The 23,566-nt window shown below is 54.6% G+C and overlaps 1 protein-coding gene across 6 annotated transcripts in view; it reads right to left on the bottom strand.

The window, feature by feature from the left end:
- Positions 1-1,568: 1,568 nt before the first annotated feature.
- LOC144321156 (uncharacterized) overlaps positions 1,569-23,566 on the bottom strand; it is a 33,741-nt gene continuing 11,743 nt past the window's right edge. For 5 of the 6 annotated variants that reach the window (XR_013386897.1, XR_013386896.1, XR_013386899.1 and 2 more), the window contains 2 exons: positions 16,208-16,284; positions 1,569-1,944 (listed from right to left, as the gene is read on the bottom strand). Coding sequence is in view for 1 of the 6 variants with exons in the window: in XM_077910626.1 (XP_077766752.1) it covers positions 15,837-15,865; positions 16,208-16,284 (106 nt within the window). In the remaining 5 variants the exon portion in view is untranslated. Of the gene's footprint in view, positions 1,945-5,516; positions 15,866-16,207; positions 16,285-23,566 lie in introns of those variants that run through there. The other variant, XM_077910626.1, reaches the window with a different exon arrangement.

The following is a 23,566-nucleotide window of genomic DNA, read 5'->3' as shown; positions in this document are numbered from 1 at the left end:
TGGCTCTGGAACCTCAAGGGGACCCTTCAGCATGGACATCTGAGCTTCATCAGAGGCTGGAGCTGAGGTCTCGGCTCTGGAACATAAAGGCGACCCTTCATCATGGACATCTGAGCTTCATCGGAGGCTTGAGCTGGGGTCTCGGCTCTGGAACATCAAGAGGACTCTTCATCATGGACATCTAAGCTTCATCAAAGGCTGGAGCTGGGGTCTCGGCTCTGGAACACCAAGACAACTCTTCATCATGGACATCTGAACATCATCAAAGGCTGGAGCTGGGGTCTCAGCTCTGGAACATCTGGAACATCTAGAGGGCTCTTCATCATGGACATCTGAGCTTCAATGGAGGCTGGAGCTGGGGTCTCGGCTCTGGAACATCAAGGGGACCCTTCATCACGGACATCTGAATGTCTTGAGAGGCTGAGGCTCTGTCCACCACAGGCAGGACTCTCCTGGCCTCTTGGCCCAATCTTGGCTAGGATGGACTCATCTCAGTGGGACACACTCTGGAAGCCATCTTCTCCTTGTCTCCATGCTGCCTGGACCATACTCTGCACCATGGGTGTGGTCGTCTCCATCAGGGACTGGGGTCAAGTCTCCTTGGCTGAGACATGGCCATGGGCAACAAGGTGGGTTTTTTTTCTTTCTGCAAAGGGGCCATGCTCAGCCCCACACACTCATGGTGGGACTCGCCTGTAGTTCTCTTGAGGCACCTCCCTGCGTAGGGGAGGAGGAGGGGAGGAAGAAGAGAAGAAAGAGGAAGAGGAGGAGGAGAGAGGAGGAGAAGGCAGCAAGAAGGTGATGAAGGAGGAAGGAGGGGGAGGTCATGGAGGTGGCAGTGGTGGTGGCTTTTGGTGTTGATGGTGACGGTGGCAGAAGTCAGCCTCTCCTTTCCCTCTGGTTGCATGTCCAGTCCATCTGCTGCAGCCAAGCCAGGTGTGCTGACCCCCAGGACTCCGTGTGGACTCGGGTCCACAGCTCCCTTGCCCTTGGCTCCCCACTGTCACCATTTGGCCAACAGTCTGCCTTTCCTGAGCTGGGTCTCGGAGGCACAAGGCTCAGCGCCCGTGCCAGTGGGAACAGGGGCTGCATCTGAGGCGCCCCCTCTGCAGCCTCCTCAGGGTCCCACCCAGCTCAGTAACCATGCTGTGCAGCAAGCGTTGGCCCCAGGTCACAACCAGGCTGGCCACACACTCACCGTCAGTTCGAGCAGGACGACAGCCCTGCCCGGCCCCTGCAGGGCCCTGGGAGTGCAGGAGGAGGGGAGGCAGAGTCGCAGCCTGGGGGCAGCCCCCCTGGGGCTCCGGAGACCCCCAACGCTGCACTCAGCTCAGACTTCCTCCACCCCCCAGCTACATTCTTTTCTGGAAAGGAACCTGATGTCCCAAAACCATTAGAAGAAGGGGGACCAGCCCGAGTTAGTTCACCCCAGCACACATCAGCCACAGAAGGTCAGAGCTGGCTCCCCGGCCCTCCCCGCCCGCCACACACCCTGGGTGAGAGCAACCCCAGCCAGACAGGACACCCGACATTCAGCCCTCCTCATATTAGTAGCACATCCATCACTGTTTTTGTTAAGGCAAGAAACACATTTATTGAGAGCACAAGAGGGTGTGCCAAGCCCCAGGTCAGGCGCTTTCAAACCGCATCACTCGCTCCTCACAACAACCCTGTGAGGTAGGTTGTCCGAGCCCACTTCTCAGGTGCGGACAGTGAAGGCTCGGTGGCTCCCCCAAGTCTCAGGGTTCGTGAGGGGTGGGTAGGGGTCCAGCCCACGTGTCTGAGCCTCAGATCAGTGTAGTCCATCAGTCAGAGGGCGGGTGGCTATGCAAGGAGAGGCCGGGAGGGCATGCCCCTCCTCGCAGGGGGCGGCCCTGGTCCAGAGTCTTTGGGTCCGGCCTGTCCCGCGGGAACGTGTGCAGGGTGTCCCTGTGGCTGCGGAGGCTGAGAGAGACACAGGTGCAGATGAAGGGGCCTGCTCCCGGTCTCACTGGCTGACAAGAGTTCTCATGCAGACAGGCAGGCCGGGGGGGCGAGGAGAGGAGAGAGGCACCCGGGACTGAACACCACCGGACCACTCGGGGCAAAGGCCCTGGCTCCCAGCAGCCATGGGGGGCCAGGGGAGCACCCAGGCACCAGCTCCTGCCCCTCTACCTAGTGCCCCTCAACCGCGGGGCTCCCACACATCACCACCAACCCCCCTGCAGTCTCCCCCACCTGCAGAGATTTCCAGAAGCGTGCCCTTAGTCCTGACACCCTCCTGCACCCATGACCTCTGAGAGTTCTCACCTCACTGACCCGGAATCCGGAACTCTCAGCCTTTCTAAACGCCACCCCAGCTATCCCGTCCACACCCCTGCCAATTAAACTTGGATGTTCTCTAAAGTTCTCCCTCCTCTTCCTCGGTGGGTGGGGGGGTGGGGGTGGGAGGTTCTAAAAGTCTCCCTGACCACCACCCCCACCTCTGGCCTCAGCCCTACCCCCTCTGAACTTGTGAAATCTCTGTATGTAAAAGCAAACCTTCCCTCCCTCACTCCTCCCCAGAGCTGGCCGCGTGCTTCCCTGACGCCCTCCACTCCGCGCCACAGCCAGGTGGGCCACCGTAGTTCAGGGAGCACGGGGCTTTTGCCACCAGGCCCACGGGCTGCAGGGCTCTGTGGCCAAACCCAGGGCCCATCGGAGGACAAGGGGTGAGGCCACCTGTGCACCAGGTAACAAAGCATTTATTTTCACATAAACAATCTCATTGAATCCCACAATAACCATGCCAAGTAAACATGACTATTTCCAGGTTACAGGTGAGCAAACTTGGCCAGGCCACACACACGCAGGCACCAGAGTGGCCTCGACCCCAGACCATGACTCTCAGAGCCAGCATATGGGGTGCAGCAAGGCACGCAGCCTGCACTCGGTGCTTACCGGCATCCTTTGAACGGATACTGTCCCTCGGCACCCGTTCTACAGGTGGGAAAATCAAGACTCGAGGTGCCTGTAACCTGCCCAAGGCCCCTGCGCCGGCCAAAGGTGACACCAGGACCAGAATTCAAAAGAGCAAGACCTCCAGAGTCCCATCCTTCAACTTGTACCCATGTACTGCGCTTTGGGGGTGAGGGCAGATGGAAGGAACCAAGGTGTGGAGTCCAGTCCCCAGCCCTCGTTTTTTGGGTGCCCACGGCTGCATCTCAGACTTGGCATGTGCCTTACAGGTGAATTGTCACCAATGGTGCAAAGACATTTCAGGTGGAGACATCCACACCCCCAGGGCCCGCAGCCAACCACAGAGAGGGTGTGGGCATGACCAGAGCATCCCTCCAGCCCGGGAATTACCAAAGGCCACGTTACTGAAATGACTTGGGCCACAACACAAACGAGGACACTTTAGCCTAAATGAAGTTTTATTCTAGACATAAATACTTCCAAACATGGGCAGAAGACAGACATTTCCTTCAGGAGGGACCCTCCGGTGGTTGCCCTCTGGGCTGCATCTGCCCGGGGGTGAGACCCTCAGGATTCGCCCCCTAGAGTCTGTGCCAAGAAAGCACACTTGCCTCTTAAACACACATGGATTCAACTTGCGGGTCAGCCAACAATCCATTCAGTTCTTCACGTGCATTGGGAACCCTGCCTTGTCAGTCAGTGAGCATGTATTAGGCGCCCACTAGTGCAGTTAACAGTGCTGTCAAGGGCCAGAGAAGCATAGATGTCAGAGTAAAGGATCAAGTACAGCTTGGCTGTGACCCCACTGAGCCTCAACTTCCTCACCTGCCCTCAGGAAACGGGGACCCAGCCCTGCCCATTTCAAGGGGATGGTGATGTGTAAACACTGGGCCCCTAGGGGAGTCCCTCATCCTGGGTCACACACAGGCCTAAGCTTCAAGGAGCCTGAAGCCCATTGGGGAGCAGACACCTGAACACAAGACTCAAGAGTCCTCTGGGAGAGGGGTCCTATCCACCTGTCCTTTCCATGGGGCCCCCTCGGGAGCACTGAGGCAAGGCCCTCACTCTGCTCAGGCACGTTCTCAAGGATGTGGGATGTCCATGCGGCAGACAGCAACAGTGACACAGCAAGGGCCCCCTCAGCAAAGCCCCAGGGAGGGGAATATCGGAGTGTGTGTGCTGGCGCTCCTACCAGCAGGTACACAGAGGTGGAGGCCAGACATCACAATAAAAACTCAAGCTGCTGCAAGAAGTGGCCAGGTTGACAGCAGCGAGGGCCACCGAGCCTGTGAAAGCGGGAGGCAGAAAGAAGGGGAGGCCAGTGAGGCTTCTGCAGAGGGAGGACAGGGCAAGAGGGAGGCTCGGGGTGCAGAACACGAGCCCACCCGGGATGGCGTTTGGGGATGACAGAACAGAACAAGAGCCAGGAAAAAAACTCAGAGGTCTCCTGATGAGACCCCCCAACCCCAAATAACCCCGTAATATCTTATCTAATCCAGCCAAGCCTCCATGTCCCACGTGCACCAAAGTGAGCTCTGGAGGCCTGTGCCCCCTGCAGGACCACAGCCAGGCACGGCCAAAGTAACTGGAGAGCTGGGCTGCCAGGGTCAAGGAGCACCAGCTCCTCACGAAAGACTGACTGTGTCCTCCTGGCTCCGATCTCCAGGCGTCTCTGAACCTCAACTTCCTCATCTGGAAACTGGGCCCACGGAAGCTCGCAGGGTGTGATGGCTGACAGCCCCACCCCAGCTCGGTTCCAGGCCCGCAGACGGGACCACAGACCGATTTCTTCACCTTACAGCCCAAGAAAGAAGGAAGAGGGATGTGAGGAAATTAGGATCACAGGCCTTTTGCCTAAAGGGTAGAAGAAGGAGCTTTTGTCCTCAAAGATGTCACCCTCCTCACCCATCCCAGCTCTCCCTGCCTAGCAGACTCGACCCAGGGCACACACGGATGTCTGCAGAAGCCCCCACAAAACCAGACACGGCATCGACAGGTACAGCAAACTCAAAGCAGTCACCCACCCAGGCCAGCTGCAACCTCCACGTGAGGAGCAGCAGCCAGGATGGAAAGTGGGGCTGTGGGGGGGCTCCAAGGAAGGAAAGAAGCCGTCACTCATTAATCAAACCAGTATCTACCCTGGGCCAACTCGCTAAATACTTGCAGACCACTCAGCCTCTGTCTTATACGTTCCATTGACTGTTGAAATACAATCTGAGCATAAACTCAATGCTCTCTACTCACTGAGAACCAGCAAGGGCTTGGAACTTTCCAGACAACCCCCAATATACAACCATTCTCACTGAGAGCCAGCATCTGATCAGCTGCGTTTTAGCGGACCCAGCCCTCGGCCTCACAACCACCCAGCAGAGGAAGCTTTCTGGGAACCCATCAGAGAAAAGGAGACCGAGGGTCAGAGAGGAAAGAGGGCTCGCCTACCGCGGCCCGGTCGGTTAAGTGGCCCCCGGGTCTGCCGGGCTCTGATTTCTAACACAAAACACAGACAGCTAAGGTTTCGTCGCAAGACACCCAAAACGAGAATCCCGGTTTTCAAACAACACACGTCATACAGGAGTCCGTAAGATACAATACAACGATTGTTAACAGGTTAATCAGGAGGAAATACAAACTCTTGGTGAGGGTTTTAACATCTGCCACTTGCATTTGGTTACAATTCGGTGTTTGGCCATTCACCCATGCATCCGTTCAACAAAACTGGAAGGCGACCCCTACCACTGGCTTGGTACTGTGTTAGGCATCCGGGCTGCTGGCATCTGAGCCCAACTGTTGTTAATTGAGAGAGGGGACATCGCAGTGTCTTTGATGGCTGATGCCTAATGTTTCGGGAGGGAGGACACGGCCAGGAGAGGTCTCTTGCAGGGGGACATGTGGAAGTGCCGCCCACAGGCCAGACACAGCGGTAGGCGAGACACAGCGGGTGCTTCCAACCTTTTACAGAGGTGAGGGTGAACGCGTACCCCAGGGGGGGACCAAAGGTGTTGCCCAAAGAGGCTCCCATCCCCCCAGCATGAAGGTCCCTGCGGAGGTTACTCCTGTCTGAGCTTACCGTGTCCTACAAATTGAGCACTCTATTCCACAATGCCTCCTGCATGTTCGGCAAAGTGATTTCCTCTAACCTGCTGAGTCGGGCTGCCCCTCCCGCCTTCCAGCCCCCAGCCCACAGCCCCCCGGGGGCACGCGCACCGCCTTCAGAATCCCAGTTCAAAGCCCTGGTTACAAAAGTCCTCACAACAGCCCTGCGAGGTGGGTGCCATTGTCCCCCCAGAAGACAGACTCAAAGCTGTCAAGGTCAGTTTAAACCACACACGTTTGTCCAGCTCCAGGGTCCTGGCTTTGCCCACTACCCCCGCCTCCGGTGCAATGAATAAACTGCAGAATTCCTAGCAGAGGCCCCAGGACCCCTGCCTTGTCCCACAGGGGCAGCAGGGAGCTATAGGGGGTCCCGCCTGGCCCGCGACCCACGTGAATGCTTGGGGCCACGTCCGGGGTTTGCAAAGTGCCACGTGCCTTGGATGCCCAGGTCTGCCAATGGATAATTCTGCACAGACCCCCGCACAGGGCATGTTCCCTGTCACCTCCGTGAGCAATCATCTCCCCCAATTTTCTCTAAATCGAGCCCAGCATTAACTAATTTCCGAAGGGACAGGAACCGCTCTTTAGATCACCACCGTGGCAAGACCAGGGTGTCCTAATGACTTAAAAGCCTGCTCACGGCCAGAAGCGGCCGTTCATCCCAGAGCCCCCAGCCGTCACTCTGGCCTCTTGAGGACACAGATTATGATTTCTGAACACTCAGGGACACAGTTTGCTGATTACCAATCAACCTAGTTTTGTAAGGAACAGAGTCGGGGAAGGCAATCAAACTTCCACCAGAACTCGGCTCCGGAAGTTGGGAGCCGGACCAAGGGTCGCGCCTTTTGCTGGCACACAAACACGGCCTCTTGGAGACATGCTCGTCTTTTCCCCCAGAAGGAGATATCGGGAAGAGTCCTTGGGAGCCAGCTCTAGTATAGCACCAGCTGATTTGAGAAAAATGTTGGTCGGTGGTGAAGGAATGAAGGGATGAAGGAATGAGGGGGTGAATTACAACCACTGCCATCTGGTGGAGGAAGCAGAGAGGCTGAAGGCAAAGCTCATGGCAGGGACCATGCACCAGGCAGGGCGGCCTGGGGAGGACACCTCCGCTCACGGCTGGAGGGCCCTCTCGGACCCGGCCCTGGATCCGTCGCGGTGGGGGATGCCTGGGAAAGCGCCATGGGGACAGAAGCCGTGTGGGTGACAGTGGCAGATGAGTCCAGCTGGGACGTGCTCAGAGCAGTGACCCCGGAGGAGAAAGCTCTAATACGGGCGTTCGCTTCATGACCACAGCCCATGGCGCTACGCAGCCCGCCCAAAATGGAAAGGTTCGCTTTCGGAGAAGGGAGAGGCCGAAGCACCAGGTCAAGAATGGAGGCCAAACGCACGGATGAATGGATGGATGGATTGAACTGATGCTGGAAGTCACTGCTGGCCTCCCAAGCCTCGCTGCGGGGACAGACGTGTGCGTGACTGATTCTGACGCAGGCAAACAGCGCTCGGTGCTATAGTAGAGGGCTCGGCGGGAAGAAGCAGGCCCTGCTGAGGGCAGAGCGTGTTCTGGAAGGTAGGGCGGGCTCCTACCTTCCAGGGAGGGACCCACCCTCCCCAAGTGGTCTTGATGGCCTCTGAGCCGCGGTTAGTTTGTGGTGGGCACAAGGGGAGCCCCAGAAGAGCGTGGGGACCAGTCTGCTGCTCGGATCACGGAATCTAATTGCCCCATTGAAGAAAAACCGAGGGAGGATTCTCCGCCAGTCCTGATCCAAAACGTCCCATCCATCTGAGGCCTCGGGACATCTGCTCACACATCACAGGACCCTGGCAATGGAAAGGGCAGCAGATGGCCTCTCCTGATCCCCTAAGAGGTGGGAAATGACGGCCCAGGGGTCTGGCTTCCCCAAGGTGAGGCAGGGCTGCTGGGAAGTCACCAGCTAACTACACGAGATGCTAGGCACGGCTCTCTGGACCTTAGGGAGCCAAAGAGATATTCCTGTCCCACGAGAGTTCCAGAGGGTGCGGTTTAGAGTTCATAAATCATAAATGCATGAAGAACCACCCGCCCCCCCCCAGGGGAAGGGCCCTTAAATGTTGCCGGGCTGCCAAATGGAGGATGTCCCCACCTCCCATTTCCAGGGAGAGGCAAATCCTAGTCAAATAGACCTGCGAGGCCATCTAGACCAACCCTGTACCTGCTCTGTGAATCTCCTTAAAACTACCCTCACCCAAGTGTCTGCCCCCTTGAATGCTCCAGTGACGGAGGGCTCACTACGTCCCGAGGACATCCATTCCAACCTTGAACCAGTCTCACCAGAAAGCCATGACCCAATGGACTTGGACAAACAGTTCACAGAAGAGAAAATACAATTGGTTAACAGGTATATGTGAAAACGCTCAACCTTCATTAGTAATCAAAGCAATGCAAGTTAAAATGACAGAAAAACACTTTTTAACAGAGAGAATCTAGCAATATATCTTAACAAAATGCTAATACATCGCTGGACATTGTAAAATGCTATAAGCCCTTGGAAATTAGTCAACATCCATACAAACTCCCTGGCCTTTCACTCAAGAAGCTCAACCCTAGGAACATCATCCATACATTCAGCATCCAAGCACTCGCCCATCCTTCTACCTTCTCACCCAGCACGCCATCCATGCGGCATCTACGACATGGCGGGCACTGGAGGTACAAAAATCAATCCGGCAAGCTCCTTGCCCTTAAGGGGCTCACAGTCTAGCAGGAGAAACTGGCATGCCATGAAGCAATGGTCATTTCAGGGTGAAGGAAAGCAATTCGTAAGAATGAAAAAAGTGGGTGTGCAAAGCCATTCGCCGTGGTGTAATTCATAGCATTAGGGGGAAAAAAAAAAAGATGAGTTATACATAACAATAGCAGGTTGGCATTGCAAATGATGGTATATAACCACTCGATGCGACACAACACAGCCAGTGAGGCGATGATTTTTTTTTTTCATGGAAAAAAGAAGAACGCTGATGACAAAAATATTGAATGGAAAACGCAGGATGTATGTGGTGAAGAAGGCAAGGTTTAAAAACTGGATGCTTATTTAAAAAAAACAAAAAAACAAAAAAAGATGTCCATTTGGGGAAAAAAAAAAAAAAGTATGCCCACAGACAAGAATTGGAAGGGGAGAAAGACAGCAGGGTGATGTGTCAGCGTGATGGGTGACCTCCTGCTCTAGGTCATGTACCATCCACACCATTTACATTAGGAACACAAGGGGGGCCTTGGCCTGTCTGCCCCAGAGGCCCAGCCTCTGGAAGGCCAGCCCTGAGGCTGAGTTTCCCGAGGAGGGGGTTGGGAGTCACAGGGGAACCTAAGGAGAGCTCCTGGTGTCACCAGGGGAAGGATTTGTGCATGGAGTGCATGCAAAAGTCAAAGTCCAAGAGACAAAATTTGTTCTTGTTTTAATAAGTTAAAAGAAAGAAAAACAGGCCCTGATCAGAGGGGAGCCCTGCGATCCCAAGTCAGACCTCATGCGTGGGTCGGGACAGAACCCGCCGGGGCCCCCACAGGAATCCCACTCTGGCTCCTGCAGCCATCGGGGGGGGGGGGGCGGGGGGTGAAGCCCTGTCCTGCATCTCAGCACCCCAGAACTGGAGACCCTTAGAACCCTAGATTTAAAACTCTTAAGGAGCCACAGAGCTCTGAGTGTCCTGACCTGATAACCCTCATGCCTTCTGCATCCCTGAGAAGACAGATCCCAACCCACACACCCATCGGGGCACCAGTGAGCCTCCCTGGAGCTTCTCCCATTGGCCCATTTCCAGCCACCGAGACCCCACAACAGCCACTCAGACGTGGACAGGAGCTTCCCCTACAGGTTTGTTCCTATTCTTCTGCTCCCTCTGGGCGTTCGGCTATGGCTCCCTCTTCCTCCCCACTGCACACCCAACATTTTAAAGTCTTCCTAAGCCCCCACTGACTTCAAATAACCACATAAGGGTATTCCCAGCTCCGGGCCCCTCCCACCCCCAGCCTAGTCCACATGGTGAAACCTGGGCTGGTTAGGGTAGCTCCTTGGGGACTCTGTCTTAGCAGGTGTCTCAAGGTAGCCAGTGCACCCCCTAGGCTGCAGGCTGGCCGAGGTGGAGCCCAGAGCCCCCAGATCCTAAAGAGGAGGAGAGCGGAGCCCTACAGTCCCAACACATGGGCTCACGTGGCCCAGACACGTGGTATGGGGTGGCTCCTGACACGAATTCCATCATCCATTTGGGGCCACTGTAGAGGCATGGAAGTCACCCCAGTCCCCCTCACTCCCTCCTCACACCCTGTCTCAAACCCTACAGCTTGGAATCCTGTGCCCCCCACTCTAATGCCCTCAACCAACACCTTCAGCAGGGCTGGCCGGGCCTGCAGTAGCAGCCCCACCTGGCACCTGGGACGGGCCACCCCCTGTCCCCACCCAAGGTCCAAAGTCATGGCAGGTATAAGACCCACCCCAGTCGGGCTCCTCTGGGTTCCTGGGGCTCCCAGCCATGCATCCTGGCTCCGGCCACGATGGCTCCTCCTGCTCAGGGCACTTGCTAAGAATTCAATTTTGTTTTAATGTCCCAAAGAGAGATTGAGACGTTGAGAGGGACTTTGGTTCTAGTTTTTGCAGACAAACACAGGCACACAACACACAAGTGCACAAATCCTGTCCGCTACAGAGAGAGGAGAGACTGGACAGATCCAGGGAGTCCCTGGGGTCAGAAACGTCAGTACAAACAACCTTCCAGACCTGCCATGGCCCCAGGAGGGCAGGTCAGGAGGAAAGAGGACAACTCCAACACACACCGCAACGCGATCTCTGCCCAAATACAGAGGACATCGGAAAACAGTCGAGAAGACAGTGAGGCCTTGAAACGGGCTCTGGGGATGCCATGTCAAGGGGGTCGGGGTCCCGGGACCACGTGTGTGTAACCCCGGGCTGCGGTGCACCTGCCTGAGACCCCCAGTTGAGAAGGGCACGCGGCCCACCCCATAGAAGAGCAGGCTGGAGGGCGCCTGGGCACGTCAGATAGTTGCATGAACAAGGGTTCTGGCGACTTGTCTCTGGGTCACCCTTCTCAGGACTCCTGGCCGCCTTCTAGCCTACCTGCCTCTCCCTGCACAGCCCCTGCACAGGAGGGGGCGCCACACCCAGGACAGCCCAGCGGCGGGGCCCCAACTCCCTTACCCTCTGCTGCCCCCTGGCGGGAAGAGCCTCCCTCACAGGTGACCCGGCCCAGGGAGGGCCCAAGACACCCACCTGGCCCCACACCCCTTGTTCACACAGCCTTCTGCGGGGCCTGGGGGGGCGCCGAGCCCTTCCGCCTACCCAGGGCCATCGACGGGGCGCTCCCAACGGGCTGAACAGCATTTGCCCCCATGATCAATCCAAGCAGGAAGCTGATGCGCTTCCAAGTTTACAGATGGGTAAACTGAGGATCAGAGAAATGAGGTGGGATGGGCCGCACAGCCAGGACACCGCCGCGGCACCCCGTGGCCAGGGTCTCCTGAGCCAGCTCCTCCCTGCCGGGCCAGGTGCGTGCGCCGAGCACCCCTCATGCCAAGAGCCACCCCTCCTCTAGCCTCTCTTTCAGCTGGCTGGAGCTCAGGGCCCCAGAAACCCCTTCCCTCCTGTCTGCCCTCCTTTCCCTGCCTCCCTCCTGTTCGTCTTCCATCCAGCCCTTTCCACCTGACCCCCTCATCTCTGGGCACCCACAGCTGAGCGGCCCCCATCTGGCCAGAGCCCCGGTCCTGCAGACCTCCCTTCACGAGCCCTATTTATGTGCTCGCCTCGCCTTTTTGTGCCCTATTCCCTCCTTGTATTTCTTCCAAATCTCACCTTCCTTGGCTTCCTGCCGCTCCTCCCCCACTGGGGGCCCTCCTTTCCCTTCCTGGTTTGGGATGGGGGGTACCCGTCAGGCAAGCCCCCCCAACCCCAGCACACCTAGTACCCACCATCTTGCGCCTCCACCATCCCTCCTCCTGGGCCCCAGTCACCTTGGACGCTTAGGTATTTATTCTTTCATTTATGGGCCTCAATTGCATCTGTTTTATTACAGCGCTAGGAAATGCAGCCTTGTCTTTGGGCTGGGAATTTCCTTTATTTTTCATTTATTCTCTGAGAGGGGTAATGCATTTATCTCTTTAAGGAGAGTGTATGCAAACTAATTATAATCCCTGTTCCGACAAGCTCTCCCAACGGCCAGTTTGTCACTGGGGTTGCTTTATTTTTCATGTTTCTTATCTTCCCTTTCTTGTCTTTTGCTTCTTTTTCCACCTTGTCCACGCCCTTCACTCTAGAAATGGGGACAGGTCGGTCGTGGTGGAGCTCTGGGACCTCACAGCTAATCCCACCTAGCAGAGCCTGCTCCTTCGGCCCCCCCCGACCCCCACCCCGCGGTGCCCCTCTCTGGTGTTCGTCTCCCCTTCCTCGTGCACTTAGTCCCCCTCTGCTCGCCTCTGTCTCCGGGTCCCTGCATCATTTTGCTGTCCAGAGAGGGCGGGGCTCAGGTGCCCCGAGTCAGAGGAGTGACAACCCCGAGGGCAGCGCTCTCCTGGCCGTTCCAGCCATTCCCATTTCTAATTCAGTAATTCCTGCACCCATTCATTCTTCCTGTCACCCATCTATTTCAATATTTATTCTTTTATTTATGGACCTCAGGTGCACAGAATTGGATTAACCATCATCTGTGGTTCCCAGGCCCTTCTCAGCGCTCGCGCACTTGGGGTTCCCTTGTGTCCGTTAATTCTTCAGACTGGTGATTTGGTGTCGGATTTATTTCACCATCTCCAGGGCCCGGTTTTGAATCAGTCGTAATTCTGGGCTTGTGTTCTTGCTTCCGGTGTGGGCCTCGCTCTCATGTTACCTACGTGTGCAGCTCTTTTATTTATGGGCTTGTTTTTATCATGTATGAAGTCTGGGGCCCCAGATCTGAATTAATGTGTTTGATCGGTGCTAAGCCAGTTCCCTCTCATAGACTTCATCGCTTGACCTATTTATTTATTATTTTTTACAGATTTTTTTTTTAATTTTGATTTTCCCCTCCATCTTCATTGTTGGGTTTTTTTTTTCCTCCCACCCTTTTTGATCGTTTCTTACTGCCTTTCATTCTGTGGGAGATCGGGCAACCTGCTCATCAGTTAGCACAAACTTTTTTTCTCCTTCACTCCTTCACTCATGCATCCATCTGGTCCTTCTCCGGAGTTGAGTAACTATTTTTAGGCTTCCGGAGGCAGAGACACCTAACTGGATCCATGGTAATCTATAGTCAACTGTCGTCACCCAACCCCCACCCCCGGCCCCTGGCCAGTTACGCTTCTCTCTCTCTCTATCTCTCTCTCTCTCTCTCTCTATCTCTCCCTCCCCTTTCTTGTGTTTTCTTGATCTTTGGTGCTCGGTTGCCACAGACCGATGAATCCCAATGTCACCTGCAAATGGCCATCCCTGACCCTTGCAACTCCATGGTGCATTTATTCATTCCTTCTTTCCTTCCTTCCTTCAGACCGTTCTTCCTTCCTGTTTTCTTCCTCTTTATCGGCTACTTTCTCTTCTATTAATGGAAGTGAGTGCTCAGAGTTTGACCCATGATGACCTGAAGTCTGAGCCTACCCTCTCCCATGGATCTCCCACTTAGCCCCCATCTATCCCTTTAGTTGCCACCACCCTGGTAACTGTCCTTCTCTCCTGCGGGCGGCAGCTTTGCTTCTCCCCTTCACTCGCCTGCCTTCCTTCTCGGGGCGCTACGGTGCCCAGTTACGATTAATAACAACCCTGCCAACACCCATTGGGCGCGTTGGCTCCCCTTCACTCCACCCCATCTGTTTCTCTGGATGCTGATTTACTTGTTAATTTAGAGACTTCTTATTTTATCGATAGCACCATGGCTTGTAGAATTGGACTAACCGTAACCCTTGCTGCATGACAGCCTTCCCACTAATCCCACCACTGTCTACCTGTATATACTGATCCACCCATTCACTTATCTCTGGATCTGCTGCTACCTGTTACTTTTCCTCTCGTGCTTCTTGCTTTTTATTTGGATATTTTATTTTATTCTCTTTTTTCTTTTATCCTTTCATGGGACACACTCGGCTCCCGGGACTAGGGGGACACAAGCCCCTCGTGCCATGTTCCCATCCAGGTCTGGGAGTTTCCACCCCTCACTCCGCCTCTCTTTGGCTTTCTTTCACTTTGTTATTCATTTATTTATGCATGCCTGGAATTAGAAAACTTTTGGTAAGGGTTAACTCTCTTCCATGGTGTCTTGGGTCCTCTCTCTCTCTTTTTTTACCTATTCTTTGAAGTCCTTGCTGCTTATTTATTTGTCTATGCCAAGAGCACACCTGTAGACTCGTCATAATGCCTGGTTTACGATCACCTAACATAGTCCTCCTTATATATTTGTGCATCCCCTAATTTATGAAAATTATCATTCTTCCTTTTATTTACTGTCTGTGTTTTGCCCTGTTCTCTCTCCCTCCCAATCGCCTGCTCGCTCTCTCTCGCACCTGCTCATTTTGATGAGACTCATCCTCTCGTTTTCACCAGTGCTTTGGGAGTTCTTTCAGTGACCTTCTCCTTACGCTTTTTAATTTTAATTGTGTTCTGACACATAAAAGGCTGTACATAATTAACATACAGGACCTGATGAGTCTGGAGAGAAGCGTGCTCCATGAACCCATCACCGAGATCCTTCTCATACACCTATCCATCACCTCCAGAAGTTTCCTCCCCACCAAAGGATCATTATCATGGCTATCATTTATGATCCGAACACTTCACAGAAGATCTAGCCTCCTAGACATTGTGTAAGCACACGACCTGGGTACTGTTGCTACTGGCCTCTGCATTTCCACCCCTTGGTCATGCTCTCTTCTATTTACATTTTATTGTTTTATTGGTAAACTTCGGGCACTATCTATCTGCCTTACACGTATTCCTTGGTGCATGCTGACTGAGTATTGGCTCATGTGTGGCTCTCTTTACACAGTGATTCAATGTTTTACTGATTTATAGATCAATCTCCTGGCCATCAAACGGGATCTTGTTCACTGTGCTCTCATCCTGGCTTGCCCACCTCCTTACCTATCTATTTGTTGCTCCACTTCTTTGTGCCTTCATTCATCCATCCATGGTCCATTATTTGGATCATGTAATAGATACCAGTAAAATGACCTTCCCAACAAGAAAAACAGAACATCCACAGTACCTTAGACCTTTCTGCTTCCTCCCACCAAGCTGACCACCAAGGCACAACCTACGGTCCTTAACATATACACATGGCAGATGCAGGCACAGTGAATGTCAGTGCAGCCAGACCCTCCCGGGGCTCACGCCCTAAACAAACCGGGACAGATGTGCAGTTAGGGCTGGGCTCCCCCAGACTCCCTTGGCAGGGCAGGCGCTTCCCCCGGACCCCGGTGAATGGCCATCCCCATGAGAAACCTGTTTCAAGACCCTAGAGTACACAGAGACACACACACGTTGTACACAGTCTCCCCAGTGGGAAACGACAGACATGGCGTTCATTTCTAAATAGACGGCTTTGTCTGTAGCAATATGAAAATATTTTGGCCTTTCAAGGCAAATACAAAAGAAACTACCCATTACCATTGCTGAGTGTCTCAGTCCCAAACAATAAAGAACTTGAAGAGGTTTAGCCGGAAACTTTGAAGACAGAAAATCTGCCCATTCTGTTTTCCAGACATTTCAAGGGGGTGAGCGAAGGTCATTGGAGCTCGAAGCCCGTTTGAGAGGCTGGTCCCTCGGCCCGCGTTTTTTCCTTGGCCCTTTGAAGGGCCCCCCAGCTCACAAGGGCACTTCCATCCTAGTCTGCCCTGGGGCACAAGAGCCAAAGGGACACTCAATAATGAAAGGGCCATTCATTTAGAGGAGCGAGAGAGAAGGAATTCTTTGGGGGGTCCGGCACTCGAAGCCGCCTATAGAATTCTTTTGCCACAGAGACAACACAAGGAGGCTGGGGGTCCTGTCTTAGAACACAAGCCCCCCAGGTCCGCAATCAGTTTAGCTCGCTGGGCACCCACCTCCCCATGAGCAGACCGCTGGCCAGTGCTGGCCGTTCCCTCCCACAGGGCTCGCCCGGCAGTGTGTCCTGGGTGGCAGCCCCCCACCCTCAGTGACGAGCCCACAGATGTGTTCCCCATACTCCAGCAACTTACGATTTGAAAGCTGGAGGGTGCTGAGTCGTGCGTCCAGGTCTCTCCTTCCACGGAGGATTCCAGATGGCGTCTTCCAACTGGAATGACAAAGCACTGGGTCACTGGCATGGAACCTCACCCAACTAGGGCAGGGACTCCCCAACTTCTAGCAAGGGTGCAACTGGTGAAATCAAGCATTTCTCTCTTCCGTACACTGGCTTGCATGCTCACTCACCCACCAAGCTCCCCACCCCAGCTTCAACTACGTAGGGAGTGGATGGGGGCAGGGAGAGAGGCAGGAACGTGGCTCCTGACCCAGAGCCCTTGGCTAAGTGCTAAACATGGAGCTAAGTGCTGTTTTGTGGCTCCCAAAGACTTAGAGCCACTGCATGAGTGACAGCTGAGCTGGACACCGAAAGAGTGGGGGAAAGACCCCCCGGAAGGGCATCCCCCCATGGAGGAAGGGCACTGCCGAGGCACAGCACATACTCAGGTAGGAGCCAGCGGGGTGGAGTGTGAGCGTGGGGTGGGCTGTGGGCCATGGGCTGCGGGATATTTAATGGACAGCGTGTCCTAAAACCATGGTGCACACGTCACAAGATAGAAGAACGTGGCGCCTGGAGAGATACCTGTGCTTTGATAATTATGTGCACATTTTAATCAGCACCCTAAAAAAGCTATGGCCAGACACACCAAACCTTCGGTTTCAGGCATTTGGCTTAGAGTTAAAAAAAAAAAAAAAAAAAGTGAGTTCAGTAATGGTAGATCCATGTTACCACATATCCATCAAAACACACAGGCTGTACAAGACCAAGAGTGGACCCAATGACGTAAGCACCGGACTTTCGTTAATAACGACATTATTAGCAATCGGCTGATCGTTTTTAACGGATGGGCCACAACAAACGCAAGCTGTTAATCATAGGAGAAACTGGGGACAGGGGCAGGTAGAGGAATTCTCCGTACTCGCCGTTCACTTTTTCCATAAACCTGAGGCTGCTCAGGGGCGGGCATAAAAGTCTATTTGTTGAAACAAAACACATTTTTATAAGTGAGTTGATTTTGAACACACGTTGGGTAGAGTCTCTGAAGGTAAGTAGGTGTGGCCACAGCTGAGGTCTGAACAGCCCTGTGAGGTGGGTGAGGGCAGGACCAGAGATCGGGGCAAGAGAGGGTGCAGGCAGGGAGCCCCAAGGTAGGAAGAGGCCCTCTGCAACTCCCCCTGCCCTGACTTAAGCCCTGTGGGATCCCCTCCAGTGTCTATGCCTCCCTACTCCCAGGAGCACGCATCACTGCACCCACTCGGTCGGGACACAGAGGGGTACACCTCTTGCTTCTAAATCCTCCTTAAAAAAATCCCTCCCCTGGCTTTCAGCCTCCCCAACACTGTTTTTCCCTAACCGGTTGATTTTATAACCAAAAAAACAAGTCCTTAGAAAAAATGGATGTTAACCGAACAGTTACAAGCCAGTGGATGACTGAAAGGCAGACTCTGGTGATGTACAAGTTCTAGGGGCACCCCCCGCCCCATTTTGAGCTGGATACCACCTGAGATCGTTTCCAGCCCTCCCCAGGAGCCTGGGGCGGCCCTCCTGTCTTTACCACAGTCCTAAGGTGACAATGGGACTCCAGACCCTGAACACACAGCAAGACCCCAGGCACTGCCACTTTTCTTGGGAGTAAGAGCCGGGCCCCAAAAACTTTGGTGTATTTCACAGGACCATAGAAATCAGGTAGCTTGGGGCATCTGTGGGGTTTTTTTTCCTACTTCTGGGGCTCCATGAGCCCCCGCAGCTCCTGACTACCCTCAATTAGCTTTCACGCAGACCCCAGGCTGCTCTGTGAAGAGGCAGCCCTGACAAAGTCGTGCCTTGGTTTCAAAGCTGCGTGTACCAGCCCCGGGTTTGCCGTGATGTATGACAACGCAGCGCCAGGCTGGAATTCTAACAGATGTCAGAGAAGCTGCAGAGATGAGTCACTGTCTGGAACCAAAGGAAACACAAGGCCTCCTTACGGGGTCCAGCAGAACAACTGCCACCAGCATCTGATCCTAGACCTCATAAATGCCTGCCCTGAGCTCACCATCCCCGTAGGAAGCATCGGTGGGTGCATCAAAAACATCCTCCCTGGCTTAACAGGATTAGGAAAGTCTAGCTCTTCATCTCAAGATGTTTAAAGTTACTCTTTCCTAGAGGCCAACAGGACCTAACGGACCTGACATGCCTTTGGTACAAATACCTTATGGATGTTTAGTGCAGGGCGAGACACGAAAGGATTATTTTCAATAAAATGGTGATTTCCAGAAATAGAGCCCGCAGTTTATACAAATCATCAGCCTCGACTCAGATCTCATGCTTCCTACCTGTTGAGGAAAGACCACCCTCCTACAACTTCCCCTTTACAAACGCAGGCTCTTTGCAAAGCTAATTTCCTGTACCTTTGTGAAGACCGGGGCCTGGACATTATGGACCTATTTATGAAAATGGGAGAGGTAATTGGGACATCTTTTGAAATCGCGTTCCCCTCTCTCGCCGGCCCCCATCAGCCCTCTAATTTCAGTTGGCCGGGCCATGGAGGATGTTTACATATGCCTCTTCCTGGAACCTCACTCTGCGCTTCAGGAGTGGGCAATTAGAGAGAATTAGGGCCTATTTGGTGTATGTTTACGGTTAATGGCTGGAGTGGCGGAGGCAGCCTCGGAAAAGGCAGTCGCTGCTCTAATTGAGGCTGGCAATTTTTTCGATTCCTCATTTCAGATCCCAGGTATTATAGGAACCAAGGTCACAAAACAAAGGCTGCAGCCCACCGTGGCAAGAACGGGGTGCGGCACCCACAGAGGGCTCTGTGAGCTTATTTACCATCACACGCGGAGGCGCAAAGAGATCGCTGGAGGTGTCTTTTCAGCTGGGTCTGGGACAGGCAGCTGGCATGGGCCTGGCTACTGATCACTTTTCCAGAAGTCACCACCCTGATGGGCTTTTCAGGAAGTTCTCGGCCAAGCGGACAAGGGCACCAACAGAGATGTCACCCCAGGTCTCGTGACCAAAAAGTGCATGGCGAGCCACAGGGGATTGATGGCACACCCTGCCGGGCCCGCCGCCATGAGGCTCGTCTCATTACACACTGACCACTCCGCAGCCCAGAAAGGTTTTCCAGGCCTGGCCGGTGGCCCACCCATGTGGAAAAATGCTCTATAAAATGCCATCCTGGCTCCGAAGTACGCGGGCAGTCCCCGGGAGCTAGCCTGGGGTATGAGCGCTATCAGGATCATGTTCACAAAAACCTGACTGTGGGGACCAGCTAATGATGGTGACCCCATTGCCCATGCTGGTTAAGTGGAGACCAGCCGCCAGCAGTGGGCTTCAGGCCTGGGGCCTGCTATCCTGGGGGTTGGTGGGAGGGAGGGAAACCAGCCTTCTGTGCTCCCTATTTCCTCTCTAAAGCAGAGAGGATGGGATGGCAGGGGACCACCGATCTCCCACCCTCTGGCTCTAAAGACCCAGCAAACAAACAAACCACAGAGGACCACTGAGGCAGCCAGAAGGAAGCCAGAGCTGCGAGGGCCCTCAGACGACCGTGATCCTGCACTGTCCCATGTTACAGATGGGAAAACTGAGGCCAAGAAGGCTAGAGATAGGATCCAAGGTCACACCCAGGTTGAGGCTGAGTGTGGGCTGGTACCAGGTCTCCTAAAGGCCATTCTAGGGCTGCTGCTTGACCCTGTGCCCAGAGCACCCATTTAGAACACTCTCCTCTGAACGACAAGTCCTGGGTAGTGAGGTTGTGCCCTGCTCCCAGCCAGAAGGCTAGTGGGGGCCCAGTCTGGGCACCTGAGGCCTTCCCTCCTCACCCCCACCTCACCCCCGGTGAAACAGGACCCTCGTCTTTCCCAAACTGACATTCATGCTCCTTCTGCCTTACGGAATATACAGAGCTGACCGGCGACTGCCTCGATTTACAGATGGGGAAACTGAGGCCCAGAAGCCAGCAGTGAGGGGCACTGGCCAAGACTGAGACGGGGACTCTTTCCTCTCACGGCTGGGATGTTTGCCCCAGTTGCTCCAGAGGGGCCGGGGGGGTACAAACGCTTTGCCCTCCATCTGGCAGGGTCCCCTTGCTCCAGGCTGCCCCTGGCTATGTGAGCCTCGCTGACCTCCGTCATCCTCCCTAACCTCGACACCAGCCCCCAATTTCTTAATCTGGTAGGAGCGACTCTAATTCCCCCGTCAGGCCGGCCCAGAGAAGGGGCCAGAAGGCAGAAGGAGCCACCAGCCGGCTGCGGCCCCGCACGGATGGCACAGACACGTGGTCAGCCTTGGGCCCCTTGACTATCCTCCTGCCCCCCTCCTTTCCAGACGGGAGTCCCGTCTCCCTGGCCCCATCTGCCTCTCTGGCTGTCTCTCGGGCATCAGGCCCGGTTTGATCCCGTTCCTGTTTACAGGCCGAGCCGCAAGGATTCTTCCTCCTGAGAAACTTGCAGAAAGCAAGCCCGAGAACCAAGGAGCGTGAGCATGTCCGAGGTCGCGCTGACGGGGTGACTGGTTAACCGTGTCATTGTGCAGCCTCTTGTCTGCGCGTCACACACAAGGGCAGGGGCCGCCGAGGCCCCGGAGGGAACACACACACACTCCTTTCCAGGGAAGGTGATTGAGCTTTTCTCCTTTTCATCTGAAGAAAAGGCACCTTCTATTGAAAGAATGTATTCACAGGACCTGGGAAAGCTCATGTGCACTCAGCCCTCCCGATTATCCCCAGGTGGCTGTGCTCCGTGGGGGGCTCCCCCACATTCCTTTCTGCCTCTGCCTTTGTTCGGCCTCAAACGGGCCCTGGGAGCTCCCAGGCTAAGAGTCTCCTCCTTAAGCCCCTGCCAAAGACCCTATTCACTGCTCGGAGAAGCCAGGCAAAAGGTGGTGGGCAGCCTTCCTCTCCCCCGACCCCCAGGGTGGGGGGCTTAAGAACTCTCCATCTGGATTGTTTTTAAGCCCAAAGAAACTGGAGAGCAATTAAGAGACCCACAACTACACCCTCCACCAGCCCCCTCTCCCCTGATTAATTCCCTCCCACACGCATCCCAAGTGAGGCCGACCCCAGCCTCAGCTACTCAGCACCTGCTCTGTCCCCTGGTCCCTCGTGAGCCCGGGACTGGGGGAGGGGGTCCGGGGGAGAGAAGGGAGCTGAGAAGACAAACACAGATATTTCTGGAGACTTTCTCATCGGTCAGTTCCCAAAAGCACGGCAAGAGCCATCACTTTTCCACAGTGAAGACCAGGATACGGGACCAAGCGTCTAAAATCCAGAAGGCACTAGAAGTTTTGGGATGTACGGGGGCTCCTCAGAGATGGGCCTGTCACCCCTGGCACAGATGAGGAGTTCCCCACTGCCTCCCACCTGCTTCCACTGGATCGAACTGAACTTGGGGACCTCTCTCGCTGGTGCTGCTCTGTCCTCTGGTTGTCCTGCTGCAATGCCCAGAGGGTGCCCGGTAGGGGACACCGCTGGAGGGCAGACCTCCTCCCCACAGAGTCCCAAGGACTCTCTGATTTCACGCCTTTCTGGAACGGAGAGCTGCCCCCACAACAGCCCGTCCCTCAGACCTCCCTAAGGGCCCCGGCTTCTCGAAGCTCTGCAGGACTTGGGCCTGCCCCCTTGGGACAGGCACCATGGAGAGAGCTTTCCCTCCTTCCCTGCCCGCCTTCTTGTCTCCCTTTCAACATGCGAACCCCACACTCGAGATGGTAAGATCCAGCTCTTTTCCAGAATTTTCCATCTGCTCAAACCAGAGATGGGAGGCCAGGCAAGGCTTCCTTGTTCTCCCTTTAGGAGAGAGGACAGGGTTCAAAGCAGCCAGGGAAGGGGGACGCTCCTGGGACTTACACTGTGTTAAACACGGATCTTCTAAAAAGAAACTGCCCTCAGAGCCGCAGGCCTCTCTCAATTCAGCTGACAATGCTGGTCTCTATATCGCCCACTGCCCTTTAACCCTTTAGAACCTTAATTTGTCTCCCTCCACACCCCCTTCTGTGTAAAGCTGCCTTCTTCTTTTCAAGGAAAAATTCATTAGCAAGCTCATTAAAGATGGGTCGATTTTTTTTCTCTTTCTGGAAGTCAGATTGCTCATAAAAAACACACTGAAGTTACTTCATGCAAACGAATAAGAAACACATGCATCCCGCTGCCCTTAAACTTGCCAGGTTTTGACATTATTTGGAAAAATGTGCTTGGAAATGCGTTTGGGGTTTCAATTGCAAGTCAGGAGGCACAAGGTCAGGGGCCCCCGAAAGCTGCAACGAGCCCCCCAAGCAACCTGCAGGTGGGAAAATGCCAGGCAGAGGGGGCACTTTGGGTCCACTGGGCTCCACTTCCCGCCCACCCAAGGGGGAGGCCTGTGGGACGGGAGCACCAGCTTCCAGACAAGACCACCATCTCCTCCTTGACATCTGTGCCCTCCTGGAAGCGTCCAGCTAGAGGCAGGCCCAGGGGAACAGTCTCTCACGTGACAAATGGCCAGAGAAACCCCTCCCACCACTGTGACAGGGCCCTCTGCCCTCTGGCCAGTCAGGGTCTCCCATCCACCCCCTCACTGCTCAGGGATGGGTCAATCCATCAAAAAAGAATTTTCCTGAAAATGTTCATTTCTTTCAACACTTAATAATGCCTTGGCTGTTCGGCTGCAAGGCTGATTTATGATGTTATGTTTTAACTTCTTTCATTGTGAAGAATACTTAATCTAGTCCTTATTTTCTGCTTAATGATGCACAAAACCCCAAATACGTGGGACACACAAAAATACGTATTTGCCCGAGACTGAACATTTACAAGTGTACCTGAAAAAGAACTGGGCCCAAAGAGACGTCGTCCTGCACCACTGTGGAGGAGGAGGGGCGGGGGTCTGGCCAAGTCTGGGGCTGGCTGGGCACCTGCCTTCACCTTGACTCTGCCCCTCAGCTCAGCCGCCCCTGGAGGGAGTGCTGAGATGTGCCTAAGGAAGAATCCAGAAACTGTGGGCACCTGGCTCAGACTAGCTACACGGATCTGTCTGGTAAGCTCCGGATGCGACCCCCCCGCCCCCCCAAGACCTGCATCCTGCCCTATGTAAAGCTACCCTCCCAGGCCTCTCTCTGCCACGTCACTGTGCCTGCAGGTGGCTCGGCAAATGCCAACTTTGGAGTAAATATCACAGGGCAGAGCCTTCCTGGTGCCCCTCCTTGGATTCAGCCCTGGGCACACACTCCCCGCCTCGCCGCAGCCTGCCTAGCTCTCCAGGGAACCCAAGCAAGCAAAGACAACGGTCCCCAGGTTCGGATACCTCTGCCCCTTGCTGTCTGCACTGACGGGTTTTGTTTAAAAATAATATCCACTCCCCATTTCCCTTTCAGCGGA

Source organism: Canis aureus, chromosome 9, assembly GCF_053574225.1.
Source record: "Canis aureus isolate CA01 chromosome 9, VMU_Caureus_v.1.0, whole genome shotgun sequence".
NCBI classification, from domain to species: Eukaryota; Metazoa; Chordata; class Mammalia; order Carnivora; family Canidae; genus Canis; species Canis aureus.
Note: the sequence above shows the minus strand (reverse complement) of the source record. Positions and strands in the feature narration are given on the sequence as shown.